The sequence below is a fragment of the Protomyctophum bolini genome (assembly GCF_963924005.1).
Source record: "Protomyctophum bolini genome assembly, chromosome: 14".
NCBI classification, from domain to species: Eukaryota; Metazoa; Chordata; class Actinopteri; order Myctophiformes; family Myctophidae; genus Protomyctophum; species Protomyctophum bolini.
Genome location: NC_137875.1, coordinates 32,474,369 through 32,489,811, shown reverse-complemented (window position 1 = coordinate 32,489,811; position 15,443 = coordinate 32,474,369). Strand labels below are relative to the sequence as shown.

At 43.8% G+C, this 15,443-nt stretch overlaps 1 protein-coding gene across 4 annotated transcripts in view; it reads left to right on the top strand.

Moving 5' to 3' along the window:
• The window catches only part of LOC308328203 (ankyrin-3-like), a gene marked incomplete at its 5' end in the record, with an annotated part of 141,456 nt that overhangs the window by 66,501 nt on the left and 59,512 nt on the right, over window positions 1-15,443 (top strand). For all 4 annotated transcript variants that reach the window (XM_080781943.1, XM_080781944.1, XM_080781942.1 and 1 more), the window contains 9 exons: window positions 1,969-2,067; window positions 3,457-3,555; window positions 5,001-5,099; window positions 5,808-6,005; window positions 6,819-6,917; window positions 7,253-7,351; window positions 7,653-7,751; window positions 8,590-8,787; window positions 13,094-13,192. In XM_080781943.1, the coding sequence (XP_080638069.1) occupies window positions 1,969-2,067; window positions 3,457-3,555; window positions 5,001-5,099; window positions 5,808-6,005; window positions 6,819-6,917; window positions 7,253-7,351; window positions 7,653-7,751; window positions 8,590-8,787; window positions 13,094-13,192 (1,089 nt within the window). The remainder of the gene's footprint in view (window positions 1-1,968; window positions 2,068-3,456; window positions 3,556-5,000; window positions 5,100-5,807; window positions 6,006-6,818; window positions 6,918-7,252; window positions 7,352-7,652; window positions 7,752-8,589; window positions 8,788-13,093; window positions 13,193-15,443) is intronic.

Sequence of the window (15,443 nt, the reverse complement as noted above, 5' to 3'; positions counted from 1 at the left end):
TGTCACATCTTTAGTATGAAATAAGAGCAAAATGGCTGTCATAATGTGAACGTAGTCAATAATACCACAAGCAACGTGGTTACTGGTTATCATTCATCAGAATGTTAAGAGCAGTACTTTAGCCATGGCATCATGCATGGCCAACAAATATGAAAGGAACCCAGCCTTCCAGTGACAGCTGAGCTAGACAACTAGTCTAATTAATTTACGACTAGTCTGCCTTAGAAATTCCCATCCATCCATCTTCATATTCAACCGCTTATGTATTCTGCATGGGACCCATACAAGCTAGGAGCAGGCTAGCTCAAAACTATTTCTAAGGGAATAGAAGGACCCATTGGTCACATCAAATCCAGGAGACTGTCCTCTGTCTGGGCTTTTGGCCAGCTCGCTGGCTGGCAGGCTGGTTGTTTTGGCTGACATGAAAATGTAAAGTCCACAATGCAGAGCATGATGAAAACAGTAACACTCTGATGGAAGAAAGTGATGACAAACTAAATATAATCTCCCTGATCAACACAGCCAAGTTCGGATTATCCCCTTCCATTTCCGTTGAATCAATATCCGTTTTCAAATGTGAAAATATCAGCTATTAGTTGTCCACATTGCAGCGTGTTTGTTTTGGATGTGTAGAGCAAACGTAGGGATAGTGGATACACATCTATATGACATCTGCTTTCTGCAGGATGAATAGTTAATTGAAATGGGGATCACTTGTTATTGGAGAGGTTGGTGTGAAATTCCTCCATCGATTGGACTAATCGAAATCTAAAATGGAACCCGTAACATTTGTATAGTACATTCTCTGAGTTAAATGAACACTCACAGCTTCAAGGAGTTGCTTTCACAGCTGTTTGACACTAAGCCATGGGTTTTTACCAGATAGGAAGCTACATGTACACTAATTCATGCCATTAGCAAATAGATGTACATTTACAGCAGTTGAGGGGGCATTGCTGAATATTAAACGTAACAAAACATTGCTAAATAACAACCCATAACTTTAACCTTATCTCTGAAAGCCTAATTCATACTTTGTCGTACGACGGTGTCGCTCATTAATCATTTGACAGATTTCTAAATGAAAAATGTGAGGCTTGTTTTCGGCGAGCGACACAGTCATCGGACAACGTTGTTGGTTTTGATGTGGTTTCATTTGTCAGAAACCTTTCATATACTTAATAGGTATTTTGACAGTCGGTGGTGTTGTGTCAACATTATGTGATCGTAACTGTGAGTGTAACGTCCCCCGTGTGGCAGCATCCAGCATTGTGAACGCTCATGTCAGAGGCCTGTGTTCAACAATACTGAATCCTGAATGTAACACTCTACTTAGTAGAGTGTACTACTAAGCGTAGTAGCGTAGTAGAGTCTACTACGTGTCGATGTAGCATATTGGCCCCGTGTTTGATGTTTCTGTTCCAAAAAAGTCTTTCTCTGCCAGATTGAGTAAAGTCATATGAGTGTGTACGTGTATGGTATGCAGAGTGCATCCTAGTTGAATGTACTGTGATTGTAGACACATGAGAATGCTGTGTATCTTCTATTGTAGCAGACAAATTGTCTCCTGCAATTGTAGACTTTGTGAATGACATTGATATCAAGCTCCTAACCTTTGTTTTTGTTTCCTTGTCTGTGGTGGTGGTGGTGTGTGTGTGTGTGTGTGTGTGTGTGTGTGTGTGTGTGTGTGTGTGTGTGTGTGTGTGTGTGTGTGTGTGCATGCCTCTGCAATGTGCATACATGTTGTTTGTTTCTATGTGCACATGTTCATCTGTTTGTTCCCATGTGTGCATTTGTTTGTGTGTGTGTGTGCGTGTGTGCGTGCGTGTGTGTGTGTGTGTGTGTGTGTGTGTGTGTGTGTGTGTGTGTGTGTGTGTGTGTGTGTGTGTGTGTGTGTGTGTGTGTGTGTGTGTGTGTGTGTGTGTGCGTGTGTGTGTGCGTGCATGTGTTTTTTTCCCCCTCTCTCAGAGTGGTTTCACTCCTCTCCACATCGCTGCTCACTATGGCAACATCAATGTAGCCACGCTACTGCTGAACAGAGGGGCTGCTGTCGACTTCATGGCCAGAGTGAGTCTCACATGCCCTCTGCTGACCAGAAGGGGCATTACATACACTGTGTTTGGCCCAAATAGTCCTTTTTGAAGTCCTTTTTTGTTTTCTGTTTTCGTACTCTTACATCATGGTAAATTGTACTTACTAGGCTACTTGCAAAAGATGGTCATTCTTGATTTGTATATATATATTCTTTCTTTTTTCTTTTTACTGTACTGTAGGAATGAAGTTACTCTGGATAAGCATCAGCTAAATGCCTAAAGGCCCCACTGCCCTGATGAATAAAACATTGCAAGTGTTATCTCAGCCACTGCCTCTCGGCTGCTGACACCAGCAAGTGCAGTGCAGAATTAGCATTTATTTATTATGGTATTTACATAGTAATTCAGCCACACGTGCCATTAAAACTATTTGTTGCAACATTAGACATTAGCTAATGAGAGTCAACGATGGCCTGTAATTATTATTATCTCACCACATCTGAGAAAGTGTTGGTGTTTATGTTGGTATTGACAGTGATGGCAGTGCTTCTGGCCTGTGGCATAGCAGTGGTGGCCATTCTGTGGTTCCACAGAAAAAATAAAACCAATGCATTTTTCCCATAGAGATTAACACAATATCAATAATTTTAAGCCTAATCCACCCAGGCTATAATAATATGTATTGCGACCATAGGTCACAGATTACTATGAAAACCTGCAAAACCGGTCAGTCGGCCACGCATCCATATATCAGTCCATCACGCCTCGTGACATCACGCCTCGTGACACGCTCCCTATAAGATCACGACACTGACCTCATCAGACCCTGGATAGCCATACATGGAGAAGACTGGATCATCACCTAGATTTGCATTATGGAGCCTGCCAGCAACTCTACAAATGACCTCAGACCTCAGACCCTCAGATCTCTATATATGGAGCTGACCTGTTCTGACATTCCATACGTTGATCCTTCTCCACCCGTCCTTCCTCTTCGATGTCTCCCTTTTGACTCATACCTGTCCATTCAAACTCTAGACGGGCCCGCCCCAAAGTTATTCGCATACTTCAAATGCGGGAGTCCCTTCTTTTTTAAATCTCTATGGGAAGCATTGACTTTTTTTGTGGAACCACACAATATACAGTAGACACTACAGTATAGTCGCATAATTATATTTATTTTTGTTAAATTATCCTCTACAGTGTTGGAGGGGATTCACACTCATAATAGGAATACTTGAGTAAATAGCCTTCTTAGGTGCACTTGTGAAGGATCCTCATCTGAGAAGACTGTAGCAACAATTAGCTTCCAAGTCACAAAAGTGCAATGAACTCACTTCAGGCTTTTTAAAATGTTTGTTTATACTAAGTGTAGCTTATTGTGAATTGTTAAACTGCTGTAACTCTCTTCTTGTCCTCTTAGAATGACATCACACCACTCCATGTAGCATCTAAAAGAGGAAATAGCAACATGGTGAAGCTGCTACTAGACAGAGGGTCCAAAATAGACGCCAAGACGAAGGTGAGACGCCATAGACGGATAGATGAAGACTCTCAATAGCCCTACACATGATGAGACTAAATCATGAGGCCTCTAAAGTTGTTATTCTCTGACTTGGGTCAGGCCCCACCCTAAATAAAAACATGATCATCAGGTATGATGATAGTTTTCGCCGGCAGCCGGTGATGGGTGGTGATTAAGGGAGGGGATGATACTGTGATGTCACAGTTTTTTCATCGTTTTGCACGTTTGACTGTCAAGGTTTCAGCCTCCAGGAAGAAACCCTAAATACAAAGGGCAGACATCATTGCATATAACAACCACACCAAGGGGTCTAATGAAGTACTGTCACCTCATAAACACATGAAAAACAAAAATACAAAAATCACAGCACTGCATCTTGTTTTAATTTTTATTGATAACGATCACCTTATCAATAAGGCTTATCGAGCCGGGTTCTTATCGAGCCCACTATCGAGCATTTTATATTATTTTGTGGAAAGACAGGAGACAATACATTCTGAAAAGAACCAGTATCTTTTACTAGGGCCTTCAAATACAGTACATTTCTAACAGGCAATTGACCTCTTTACCAATAAAATAATATTAAAGAAACTGTTAAACTGTTATTTTGTTTACCTTGCCAGCGCTGGTTGGTAGGTATGAATACACTTTTAGACCGACATGTTTGTGCCAGCATGGATGATTACATTTATTTCTTGATCGCCTCTTGCCATGATTGTTTGAACATGACGTCCTGGGCCGCTATGCTCGATAACAGGCTTGATAAGCCCAAAACCTATTGATAACGGGTACTCAATAGGCTTGTTATCGGATTTTATCGGCTATCGGTTATCGAGCTCCGCACCATGACTAGCATGGTGCGGTGGGGGAGAGGATAGTGGGCTTAGTGTCATATTGGCTGTACAGGGTTAGTCTCCCATTGGCTTAGAGGCCAGCCAATCATGAAAATCTTGCCACTAGACCATGTGACTAGACCAGTGGCGTATCTACAATAAGGCGAGGACAGGCGTCCGCCTGTCCAAATCAATTTCTGCCTGGTCAAAATCCATACAATGAGAAAAAAGAGAGGACAAAAACTGAGAACTATTAGTGGACAGCTGATTGGTCGTTGCGGTAGAGCGCGACCCTCAATCACCCATTGGAATGTAAATGCATGCCTTTCAGCCTTTGTATCCTACTCTTCTGGCAGGTATATCTCTTTGAAAACTTTTAGTGCTACGATTGTGCACGGTGGAACGACAGTTAACACATCTTGCCTGCCCAAAATGTAATTCCTGGAAACGCCACTGGACTAGACTAGAAAGTCCGATCATTAATCAGCTCTGCAAGTTTGGGGGGAAAAAAAGCAAAACATGTAAAATATAACCTTTCCCTCTCTCTTTCTGTCTCTCTCTCATTCTCTCACTCTTTCTTTCTCTTGTTATCGCTCTTCATGGTGTCAGGATGGTTTGACGCCGCTCCACTGCGGGGCGAGAAGCGGCCATGAGCAGGTGGTCGAGATCCTCCTAGACAGAGGGGCTCCAATCCTGTCCAAGACCAAGGTAGCTACTGATGTGATGAGTCAGCTTCTAGCTTTACTTTACTCTGTCTAGGAAAGCAATCATAGGATTACGTTTTTATGTCACCAAAAACGCATGTTTTTAAAAAAAATTGTTTGTTTGCTTTCTGGACGTACAATAGTATAGAACTATAACAGGCTCATATTTAATTTGACACAGGACTTTTGATAATAAGTATGAATATGGTCTTGGTACCGTAACCGTAAATCCATTGAAGAATTGACACATTTTACAACTGTAAAAGGCACTGTAGTAGATGTAATGTCGCTGTTGCTCTAGTGTTGTTTAGCACTGTCTCCATAACGGCTGTGCGACCTCCCCACCAGACCAGCCCGAGGTGGCCCCTCCGCGCGGGACCACCAGCGTAACAGAACCCAAGACATTGTTGTAATGTCCTCGTTATAACAATGCTCAGTTCAGAACCTATACCACATCTGCCTTCACAGCGCGACCGCGTCACCCTAACGCCTGTCCATGTCCGTGTGTCCATCATCTGTCTGTCCGCGTCGTGTGTGTGTGTGTTCGTGTCTCGTTTTCTTTCTTCTTCTCTCTCTTTCTCTCTCTCTCTCTCCATTTCCATCTTCGCCTTGCCCTGTCTGGCGCTCTCTCTCTCTTTCTCTCTCTCCCTCCCTCCCTCTCTCTCTCCCTTTCCCCGCATCCCACCGCCCCTCCGTCCCTCCCGCCCTGTAGAACGGCCTGTCCCCGCTCCACATGGCCACGCAGGGCGACCACCAGAACTGCGTGCAGCTGCTGCTGCAGCACGACGTGCCCGTGGACGACGTGACCAACGACTACCTGACGGCGCTGCACGTGGCCGCGCACTGCGGCCACTACAAGGCGGCCAAGCTCATTGTGGACAAGAAGGCCAACCCCAATGCCAAGGCCCTGGTAAGGATGAAGGGGTGAAGAGGGCGGGTGTCTTATGTTATTCGCGGAGCATTGCATTGCTAGCGGTTTGGGATGTTTTATCTCTGTCATCAGCCCTTATCGAGACCATGCAATGGAGCAAGTATGGACATTTCCTACATATTGTTGTCAGCCATTGTCCGACGTTGTGTTGGTCGCGTTGTCCGACTACTGGCCTATTACTCACCCTAACCATAAATCTACCCCTAACCCTTTTGTATGGTACAAAACACTGAAGTCCTTAAACCAGAAACCTAACTCTAACTCTAACCTCAGTCCTAACCGGCCGCATAAGCAAAGTTGTTGTTTAGTTGTTGTTTTCTCTTTAGAGGCAGTAATTTCACTTCCGCGTTTCCTAGTATGTAGGAAATGTCCATTGCATGGTCTTATATGGAACATATTGGTGATTATGGGTTGATAATATTCAAAGCGGGTGGTATTGTAATGCATACAATCAGTGAGATAGAGGGGAAAGCAAAAAGAAGAGTGTGTGTGTGTGTGTGTGTGTGTGTGTGTGTGTGTGTGTATGTGTATGTGTGTGTGTGTGTGTGTGTGTGTGTGTGTGTGTGTGTGTGTGTGTGTGTGTGTGTGTGTGTGTGAGTGTGAGTGTGTGAACTGTCACTTTCCCTGCCAAGTCACTTGCTTCCTGTCAGATTAGTCATTTTACTCTTTTTTAAACTTGAGCCAAGGTTTTCATGCATGGTTTCATTTGTGTATTTGTGTGTGTGTGTGTGTGTGTGTGTGTGTGTGTGTGTGTGTGTGTCCGTGTGCGTGTGCGTGTGTGTGTGTGCACAGAACGGTTTCACCCCACTGCACATCGCCTGCAAGAAGAACCGGGTCAAAGTGATGGAACTGCTGTTAAAACACGGAGCTTCCATCCAGGCTGTCACTGAGGTACACAAATGGACTGGATTCACTTTAGCCTACTATAACTATACATGGATACAGGACTAGCTCTGTACATGGATTTTATGTGGATGTTGAACCACGTAAACCCTATATACTTCATAGTACGACAAACAGCGGACAATTGCCGATCAACAAGCTCACAACGTGTCGCAGTGTGACACGTTGTGAAAATGTAGATCAGCTATTTCTTTATATTTTGTAACTTTTTAAATATCTGTACAGACCTCTAGCTGACATGGTTTGGTTGTGAATAGATGGTCGATGTCATCCTTAAAGAAAAGCACCATGTACTGTATACGTACTGTATGTTTCACCTGCAGTCTGGCCTGACGCCCATCCACGTGGCAGCCTTCATGGGCCACGAGAACATCGTCAACGCCCTGACGCACCACGGAGCATCGCCCAACACCACTAACGTGGTAGGTGGACAGTAACAACATCCTCTGGTCCTTTAAGAATGCTTATTCCATCATTTTGGATGTATAATTCTGTTGTTTTGTTTTATTCAGGTAGTGTAATGTTTCTTGAGAAATGGTTTGATGACTGGGTAAACTATAAAAAAAACACATAAACACTGATGTGATTAGCTACGTAGCAGCATGCTGCCACTTTGGAAGTCATAATGCATCAGCTAAGCGTATCCATTTTAAACTTGTGTGTGTGTGTGTGTGTGTGTGTGTGTGTGTGTGTGTGTGTGTGTGTGTGCATGCGTGCGTGCAGCGAGGTGAGACGGCTCTTCATATGGCTGCCAGGGCAGGCCAGGCAGACGTGGTTCGATACCTGCTGCAGAACGGAGCCAAGGTGGAGATCAGAGCCAAGGTTAGAACACATAATCGATACCTCCTCTTACTTTGTGAAGGGTTCTTCTGAAACACTAATGAGCATTTGGGCCTGTCGTAGACATGCGCAGAGCAAGTTCAGTCAGGGAACCTCAGTGCAGTCGCTGCCGGCCGTTAATTGGGCCGCCTCAGCATCACGCTCTCATTCACATGATTCACTCAGCCAATCACACACTCACTCCATCTTCATACCGGCTACTTTAACCGGAGGTTTGCATTCCTCCTCCTGCTTCCTTCCTTGCTTGCTGCTGCTGTATCAGCGCGCTGCTCTATCCAAACCTGCTGCGCACCCACCCCCAATATATATTCCATCCATTCTTGAGTTGTCCTGACTGAATTGTTTTTGTTGTTCTTATTCTGCCACGGTTTTGCACATTTCCATGAGATGGTTTAAAACCTCCAAGACTGAGTCAAGACCAAGATAGTCCAAGTCAAGTCACTGGTTACTGTGACTGAAGTCAGACCGGTCCAAATCCTGGATCTGGATGCATAGGCAACCATCGATCTCAGCGTTCAACCCAAAAAGGAAAAACCCTTTGAATTCAGATTCATGAAGCATAGCGTTAGTTCATGCAGGGCACGGGAGTCGCACAAGCTCAGCTGTAATCAGCTGTCAGTCTGCTGATCAATCAGCCATGCTTACCTACATACCAATCACACCTCATCAAGGTGGTCCGTTTTTAACACAGCTCTCTCCTACACTAGATCTGCTGCTGCTGCCGGCAAGGCTTGCCTCCACCACCCCAGCCTCCACCATATCCTTCAGAGTATTGCATTACTCAAGACTCTCTCCCCTCCGTTTCCTTGTCTCTCTTCAGGACGACCAGACTGCTCTCCACATCTCCAGCCGGCTCGGCAAGGCGGACATCGTCCAGCAGCTGCTGCAGCGCGGCGCCTCGGCCAACGCCGCCACCACGTCGGGCTACACCCCCCTCCACCTGTCCGCCCGCGAGGGCCACCACGATGTGGCCGCCATGCTACTGGAGAACGGAGCGTCGCTCTCCTCTGCCACAAAGGTCAGCCTGGGTTATGATATGACACACACAGGGCTGGACTGGGACAAAAATTCGGCCCGGTCATTTTCGCGTGAATTTGGCCCAGACCGGCCCACCACAACCAGCGCACAGATAGCAGAAACTCTACCGCCCACTCCGCAGAGGCACACACACAAAGAAATAAAGCCCTAATACCACCACTTTTACAGAACAACATAAATGATACAAACCAACAGACAACTACACAACCCTTTGTAGAGGGTTTATTTGTCACTCACTGATACAGGTACAGTGAAATTATCATGATGGCACTGGCAGAATGGCAGCACGCCCGGACCTTTCCTGGTGGCCTGCTGCCTATTGGCCTGCCTGTCAATTCCACCGGGAATATGCCCGGTACGACCTGTGGCCAGTCCAGCCCTGCACACACAGCACCAAGATGCACACTTCAACCCTGTTTTATACATTGTCGCATTAAGTTATTCTCCCTATAGTGCACGCTAGTTTCTACATATGAAACACACACGCACACACACACACGCACACACACACACACACACACACACACACACACACACACACACACACACACACACACACACACACACACACACACTCACTCACGTAGACATGCATGCATGCGCACAGTCAGAGACAGCTAGACTATTGTATTGGTAAAGTCAACCACTGCAGTGGTGGACAGCCATCCCAGAGTCCTCAGGTTCCTCAGGTTGAGTGGCATTCAATGAGCCTGGCATTTAGCCAAATCCTTCATTGACATCCTCCTACAGATTGAGATGTGTTTTCCCCTTTGAGGTGTTTTCTTCTTCTGATCAACAGTATAATTATATCTTAATTAATCAGTGTACAAATCAGTGTACAGATACTGATGAATCTGGGTATTTTTTAACAGCTGCTATGCGATAGCAAGCTGAGTCTATAATCGATGTGCAAGCTAGTCCAGTAGTCCTCTAGTCCTGTAGTCATAGAGTAATAAAAGGATAGTCAAACCAAGACTAGTCAGATCTGGCCCACAATATTACCTGATTTCAAACAACATCAATTCTGCCCACTAAGACAGATGTCCTGGATGAATCAGAGAGAGTCAGATCAACTTAAGTCATATCATAACTAGTCAGATCTGGCCCAGAATAAGCTATATTTGTTCAACTGGTGAAAACGTCCTGGAAATGACATAAAGATCATCCCCATATGGGCTGTGATCTGGCCTAGTCCTGAACGGAGGACGTTATCATGATGTCATTTGGCTTGCTGGGTAGGCATACATGGGAGCAAATTACATGTTAAAGACAACAGATGCATTAAAAAGAGGCAAAGGCATTAAAAACATTTAAAAAGAATGAGAGAGCAGACATCATTGTGTGCTGACATTATTGAGGAAGCCCAGAATCCAGTTTCAAAGAGGCCTGTTGATCAGTATCAGCTGTTGGGGAATGATGGTGGTAAAAGCGGTGCTCAATTCTGACCTGTGTTTTTCCCTCGTCTGTTAGGGCCAAGTGCAGGGCAGTAGACAGTAGACACAGCATCGTCAGTGGACCTATTGGCCCGATATTACAATTTTACAATATGTACATCCTGTATGCCCTCCAAAAAGGTCAAGTATTTGGCACATCTAACCAAAATGCACAGAATATGTGCATGTGTGTGCATTCACGTGTCTGCTACGCATCTCGAGTGCCGTGCTCAGTGTGAAGTCGACCGTATCATCCTGTATCATGATACTAGTTTGGAGCCAACTTAGCCCTAATGTCTCGATTCTGGTCATGTCACAATAGGCTAACATTCTGCAAACATAAGCTAGCATTTTGTGAAAATGTATGATCTACACGTGGAACGTGTTGTGAGCTTTTAGATCGACTATATTCAGCCAATAGATTTGGGGCTCCATTTTCGTCACCGCTAAACCCCTTATCCCTAAACTTCTCACAATGTTTTTTTAAATAGTAAAAAAAAGGCGAAGAAGTTTAGGGATAAGGTGTTTAGCTGTTCGACACTCTGTAGAGGGAAAACAGAATGGGTATGGAGTAGACCCCTAGGGGACCCTGGTCAATGAAGTATATAGTGTTTATAACGGATTCATCACATAAAGCAAATCATCTGGGGCTGAATGGAATTTTGGAAATTAAATACCACAATTCTGGAATTTTATCACAGGAGCATAAAATATAATGGCACCATTTTAAATTGAATGTGAGTTCTGAACAGGCTGTACTTCCGAGGTGGCAATCTGAACCATTTAAGGGCTTGTTCTCCACAACATTGACACGACACATTGTTGGAGCGCTCTCTCTCTCTCTCTCTCTCTCTCTCTCTCTCTCTCTCTCTCTCTCTCTCTCTCTCTCTCTCTCTCTCTCTCTCTCCATGGCCTCTGTTTCTTGCTCTGACAGCTACAGAATAGATGCTCTCTCTTACTCTCTCTGTCACACGCACTGACTCATACACACTGCTGGAGAGCCCCAGAAACAACATCTGTGTCAGTACCATTTATCTCCACTAGCAGGCTCTGCTCTCTTGTTTCCTTTCCACCAAACATCCACAGAGATTGTCTCTCCTCCATGCAGTTTGCTGCCATGAAACTAACTATAACAGTACACGGTTGTAAAGGTCTAAATAGGCCCCGATGACATATTGTATAATATTGGAGGTTTGTCTAAACAACAGCTCAGCTAAAATCGTTCCCATTGCTGGTAAGGTCATACAACGTTTACAGTGATTACCACCCAGGACAGTGTGGGTATTAGTGTTTGCTGAGTAATTTAAAATGGTTATTTACTTATTTACCCACAGGCACATTTTTCGTATACATTCAGTAAGCCATGACCAGATAACGTCACCATGACAATGGAGCTCATTTTCTGGTGCTTCCACGTGTGGTTAATTGCATACATCACCAAGGTCAAAGAGACAAGTGGAGACCACTGGGAACTGGATGAGCATGTGCGTGCGTACGTACGTACGTACTGTATGTTTGTGGTTGTGTGCATGTGTGTCGTGCATAGGTGCAGCTGGTGCGCACGTGCTTGCTTGCATGCATCTATGGGTGCATACCGCACTACATGTGTGTGAGTGTGTGTGCGCGCGTGCGTGCGTGCGTGCGTGTGTGCTATTACTAGGGGCTATCCTTGAAGGTGACCTCAAAGATTAATGAAGGGTAAACCCCATGGTGTTATTCTCTCTCTCTCTCGCTCTCTGTGCATCTTTGGGGACGTAGCCTAAGTCAGCTGTCCTGGGGGATGATGTCATAGTACAGAGAGAGAGAGAGAAAGTAGAGATTTTTGAAGTGAATTAGGAGAGAGAATGAACCCGACCCTATACTGTTTTTGTGTTGTTTTAGAGATTGTATGCCATCAAGTGTGTCATTTCAGTGCCCATACATCCTTACACAGTAACTATAAGACCTTAATCTATTAGACTTCCTCACTGCGTATCACTGTTATCGCTCTGTGTTAAACCAGGTCAATTGTTTCGGTGTGAAATGAGAGGTTTATTTTTGTATCTGTGAGAGACCCGCATGCCTGTGGAAAATATTCTGAGACACATGAGAATATGAAACCAAAATTAACATGATCACATTACACGACAGCCGTTTATAGATATGGAAAATGTTGGGGAATGTAGGACACATTGTTGTATTATCTCAGGGTATTTCACTGTATTCCATGAAGTGAAACCCATGCATTCTGCCACACTTCATACCTCCTGAGAAGATGATAAACCTCATTAGTTTTCTTTTTTCTGAGAGAATTCAATGTGTTTACTGTTTTATATTAAAGTCTAAAGTCAGCACAAGCACTATAAATACTTTGCCAGAACATAATTTCTCCTGCAGAAACCCCTTGCCAGACTTTTGATCAAAATGTTATGGTTGGTATTCATTCTTGCTTTGCCTCGTAAGATTTCTTGAAATGTCTCATAACCTTTCTAGCACCTCGGGTATTTCAGCCTTTCGCCTAATGAAACCTTTCAAGACCATCAAAGAGCTGTGGCTGTTAACTTGTCAAGTACATTTTGAAACAATGCAATGTGATTTGTGAACTGAATGGTTTTAATGGGCACTGGGCCCATTTACCAGTGCATTAACCTCCAATGGAACTTTATGTAACAAAAAAAGTACAGGAATTGCCAAACCTGAGAGTGTGCGTTTTTAAAATGTGAGCAATGCTATGACATTGATAGCAGCAGTAAAATTCATCGATACAGAGTTAAGTCAACAAAGGCAAACATTTCCACTATGATAATCAAGGGTCTACCATTGAGTCTGTGTCTGTCTCACGTTGACACTGTGTCTCCCCTTTGTGCTCAACAGAAAGGCTTCAGTCCTCTGCACGTGGCAGCTAAGTATGGCAAGATGGAGGTTGCCAGCCTGCTCCTACAGAAGAGAGCTGCCCCCGATGCTGCTGGGAAGGTGAGTTGTCTGGAGAGGGTGGTGGAGAGCCGCACAACACACTTGTGGAGAGTCTCTTATTCTCTTTACAAACTTACTCAAGTAGAACTACAAATAATTATGAAAGAAAAAATACAATAAGAAATAAAATAATTTATTAAAATGTAAGTATACTTACAGGCAGTGACACAAATATGTTTTAATTTGAAAACACATACTGTAGCTATGTTTGGACCGCTCACCTACACTAGGTCAAGCTCAAACAAGCACATAATTCAATAAAATGGTAAATGGTGCATTTATATAACGCCTTTATCCAAGGCGCTTTGCGTAGATTGTGCATTACATTCACACACACACACACACACACACACACACACACACACACACACACACACACACACACACACACACACACACACACACATTCATACACTGATGGCGGCGGAACCCATGCAAGGCACCAACCAGCAAATCAGGAGCAATTAGGGGTTCAGTGTCTTGCTCAAGGTCACTTCGACACTAACTCTGGGGTAGCCTGGGTACAAGCTGGCAACCTTGTGGTTACCATCCAGCCACTCTACCCCCTGAGCCACCGCCGCCCCAAGCTTCTGGTTATATAACCATACCAGTAAGACGCCATATATGCTTTGGCATGGGGGGTCAGATCAACATGGAATGAATTCTGCACTGGCCATATAAGGAGCATGTCTTGAGTGTACAGGGTCAACATATGGAATGTCAGAACAGGTCAGCTCCATATATGGAGCTTAATATTATATTATGTGGTTAACATGAGACTGTCACAATATGGTCATATATTGACATTCCCATTCCCATGACGTTCTCCATACCTGTTTTTCATTGTGCATTTCTTGGTCAAAGTTGATCCCATGCCAGCAACGCAGTTTCCGCCGTGAGACTGTGGAAATCGTACTGCTGGCGGTCGCAATTAACCGCAACATATGCATAGTTGCATACTTGCTCTGGTACAGCCATTAGGCGTGCCAGTCAGTGGACACTGCAGGCGGAAAGCTACTGTACACAAATGAAAGTATGAAATGCAAATACATTTTTTAGTATTCACATTCCTGTTTAGTCCTAGACCTGAGCTGAGTAGCCTAAGAATGTCAATCATATGTTTTGTGTGTTGTGGCCAAAAGCTATGACAGCATTAATGCCTTTCAGTACAGACACAAGTCATGTGACCTGTTTCAGGCATGGAGTATGTACAGCGATTATCCTGATAAGATGCTACAACAAAGATGTGGACAAAGATGATTTTCATTTTAGAAGTGCTGTTTTACAATTTAAACATCTCAGTGTGAATGTAGCTTCACACTGGTCTCCTCCTCAAACAAGGCAACCTTTAGGAGAGTTAGAGGGGGAGACAGAGAGAGAGAGAGAGATAAAGGTGAGAATTATAATTGATTAAGTTAATGATCACAGAATCCAATTTACATTCTGGATGAGAACAATGGTAGAGAGATGGTTGCATGTACAACAGTATTGTATAATACATAATTTAGAAGGCTGTATGGCTCTCTGAACACAACAACAGCATCCTGAGAGAGACATGATGATTGATTTAATCACAGTATGGGTAATTAATTGCATTACATGATCACAGCACTAGTACCTTTACTCTGTCCTGGTTGCATATTCATCCAATGATACTTTGTTCAGCTTGTCCCACTGGCCTGCTAAGCTTTTCAGCTCTGACTGCAGGTTAACTGTCCAATTAAACTATCCAATTTAAGCAGGCAATTTGTGCTGTCTTCTCAGCTCCGATGTAGGGAGAGAACTGGTTCAGATAGAATTTTTGGGTATCCAGAAATGACAAATCTGCATAAAGAGTGCCATGTGTATGAAATCAAATCACATCATAGACTCCCTCTGCGTCCATCATGGTCTCATCCTAACCTAAGTCTCTCCTCGGGGGGGTAGGACCAAGGGATTTGGGATTTGTTTATAAACATTTTGGTATTTGTTTATAAACATTTGTGATTTGTTTATAAACATTTGTGATTTATTTATAAACATTTTGGGATTTGTTTATAAACATTTGGGATTTGTTTACAAACATTTGGGATTTGTTTATAAACATTTGGGATTTGTAAGTCTCATGGGGGGGGTAGGACCACTACCAGTTTACCTGTAGTAAGTCTCATGGTCGGGGGGGTAGGACCAAGGGATTTGGGATTTGTTTATAAACATTTTGGTATTTGTTTATAAACATTTGTGATTTGTTTATAAACATTTGTGATTTGTT